At 49.5% G+C, this 2,577-nt stretch overlaps 1 protein-coding gene across 6 annotated transcripts in view; it reads right to left on the bottom strand.

Annotated features, from left to right (window-relative positions):
• Nucleotides 1-2,559, bottom strand: part of MARK3 (microtubule affinity regulating kinase 3) — a 159,363-nt gene extending 156,804 nt beyond the window's left edge. For 3 of the 6 annotated variants that reach the window (XM_006160044.3, XM_006160045.3, XM_006160046.3), the window contains exon 1: nucleotides 2,299-2,556. In XM_006160044.3, coding sequence (XP_006160106.1) covers nucleotides 2,299-2,349 — 51 coding nt within the window. In that variant the 5' untranslated portion in view covers nucleotides 2,350-2,556. Of the gene's footprint in view, nucleotides 1-2,298 lie in introns of all 6 variants that reach the window. The other 3 variants (XM_006160042.3, XM_006160043.3, XM_006160041.3) reach the window with 2 other exon arrangements.
• Nucleotides 2,560-2,577: the final 18 nt, after the last annotated feature.

Here is a 2,577-nt window from a genome sequence, read left to right as displayed (position 1 = left end):
AAAAAAAAAAAAAAAAAAGGAAGAAGACCCGTTTGAAATCCTTCATTATCTTGAATCTGCTATGACATTTTTTATATTTTTTTAAGTTTTTATTTGATAGGATACCTGTGCTTGCTTCATAGAGAAAGACAGGGAAAGTGAGAAATCATCCCCTAGAGGGAATGGCCACACCACAATCTCTTTTCCTTCATTCTCCTCTCGGAATTTGAGGTATGGATGTTCAAGTGCCCAGCATATTTTTCAAGCCTCTGGGTCTGGGACTGGAATCATGAAGTCAGCCGCGTGAGATCCAGTGCCTAATCACCATGCCACCTGCTGGCTCGCTATGACTTTCTTCCTGGAATGTAGAAAGTATGGTACTCATGTGTTGATTCAATGTAAAGTTGGTTGTTGTTTTTTTTTCTTTGCTTTCTCTAGGGGTAGGGGGTGTTTTTTAAGGGTGTTGCCATAGGGTGCATGCATTCATGGAAGACCAGCGAGAGACTGAGAGACAGGGAAAAGATAAAGTGAGAAATCACCCCACAGAGGGGATGGGCATGCTGCAATCCTTTCTCCTCCATTCTCCTCCTAGGATTTTGGGCATGTGCACGCACGTGCTCAGCCTGAGTTTCAAGCCACTGATCTGGGTTCAGGACTTGAACTGCAGTCGGCCATGTGGGACTCCTGTGCTGTAAGCACTACACCAACTGCCCCTCAATATAAGGTTTTGCTTCTCTGAGTGAAGATTGATGATCAAAGCTCATTAATTCACATTTTTGCTTGCTAAATTCTTCAGAGTCATCAAAGAACAGGAAAATGATCAAGTTGGAAATGGTTTCTTCAAAAGGACTATAAGAAAAATCAGTTCACTGACTCACCTAGTGGAAGATTTTCTATTACTCAGTTTTTATGTAATTTTCTAATCCTTCTCAGGTGGAGGAACACATACCACTTTACTACTTACTAGGTTAAAGAGCACTAAGTACTATATATTAATACAATACAGAGATGCTTTAGACCAAGGTTTACATAAACAGATTCAATTACAAGATAGCTGTACAGCAAACAAATGGCATTTTGAAGATCAAATTGAAGGCATTTGATACCACCAGGCCACAACGTCTCAGGTTATTGAAAGCATGAAAACATCAACAGCAAAGTTTTTCCTGAGATGGCAATTTCTTGCCAGTGAAGTTTCTTTTTTCTTTTTTTCTTTTTTTTTTTTTTGAGAGAGAGACAGAGATTTTTGCTATAGGGTGTGTGCATTCACGGGGGAGAGAGACAGAAAGCAAGAAATCACACATCCCCACGTTGGGGGTTAGGGCGGAGGGGTCGGCCGTGCCATAATCCCTTCTCCTCCAGTCTCTAGGGATTTGGGGAACCCATGCACATATATGCCCAGTCGAGTTTTAAGCCACTGGTCCGGGACTGGAACTGCAGTCGACTATATGCGAGTCCAGCAATGTAACCATTACGCCATCGGCTGGTCCCCAGAGAAGTTTCTTTACAAATTTTTTGTTAGATATTTTACAGAAGATAACAACCAGATTGCCAAGAGAGGGGATGGGCATGCTGCAATCCTTTCTCTTCCACTGAACCAGTGCTGGAGTTGAATTCAGAAAACACTTGGACAGAGTCTAACGTTTCTTGGAATATCTACTACAAGTTGTCATTCCCAAACAGCGCTGTTCCTAGCCCTCTTTAAAAGTTTACAACAACAACAACAAAATCAAAGGTCCCTTTTATAGACTCATAGGATGTGAGCGCTGGAAGGAACCTGAAGAGCTCATCTAAGTCAACCTCTTTTCAGGAAGGAAGCTCCCCAGCGGGTGTCCCTCAGCCAGGCAGGGAGTGGCAGAGAGCTTCACTATACGTCTGCCTTTCAAAGTGCTTAACCAACTCCAAGACGGTAATGAAGACTGCGCCCTCAACAACTCTTCCCGGGGCTTCGCAGTTCCAAGGGGGGCCGCCGAGATCCTCAGCAGGCGGGTGCTTAGTTTTAGAGCCGGTCATTAAACCTGAGTTCCTCCCATTTTAAAGAACGAAGTACAAAGGGGCTCAACCTGACCCAGCCGGTTACTACGAAGCGGCAGCAAGAGCAAGGGCTGTCGAGCCTGACAGCTCTCAAGAACCGACCGCCCAGTTGCGGCGATTAAAAGCAGCACCGCCATCTGCGGCGACCCGACACACCTGAGCCGCCCCCCGCGCGGCGACCCGGCCTCTCAGGGCACCGACTGGGACCGAGCGCCGCAATTCGCGGCTCTTCCCGACGAGACGGCTGGCCCGACCGGGACCGTGCCCGCGGACCGGGGCACTTACGTTTTCGGTGTCCCGCTCATTCACCGTGGGCAGCGGGGTCCTCGTGGACATCTTACTGCACCGCACTTCTGCACTACGCGAGGGGAAAAGCAAACGGCGCAGCCCGAGGCGGCCGGCACCGGCGCGCTCCAGTCCCCGCGGTCCCGGGGCGGCGCCGTGGGGAGGGCGGCTCCCCTCCCCCCAGGCCGTCTAGATCCCGGGCCTGGCCCGGGCCGTCCCCCGCAGGGTCCCGGGGCTCATTCTTCCCCCGCCCCGGCGGCCGCGCCGAGGAGCCCGGGC

The sequence above is a fragment of the Tupaia chinensis genome, unplaced genomic scaffold (genome assembly GCF_000334495.1).
Source record: "Tupaia chinensis unplaced genomic scaffold, TupChi_1.0 Scaffold000671_2, whole genome shotgun sequence".
In the NCBI taxonomy this organism is placed as follows: domain Eukaryota; kingdom Metazoa; phylum Chordata; class Mammalia; order Scandentia; family Tupaiidae; genus Tupaia; species Tupaia belangeri.
This window is presented reverse-complemented; position numbering and strand designations above follow the sequence as displayed.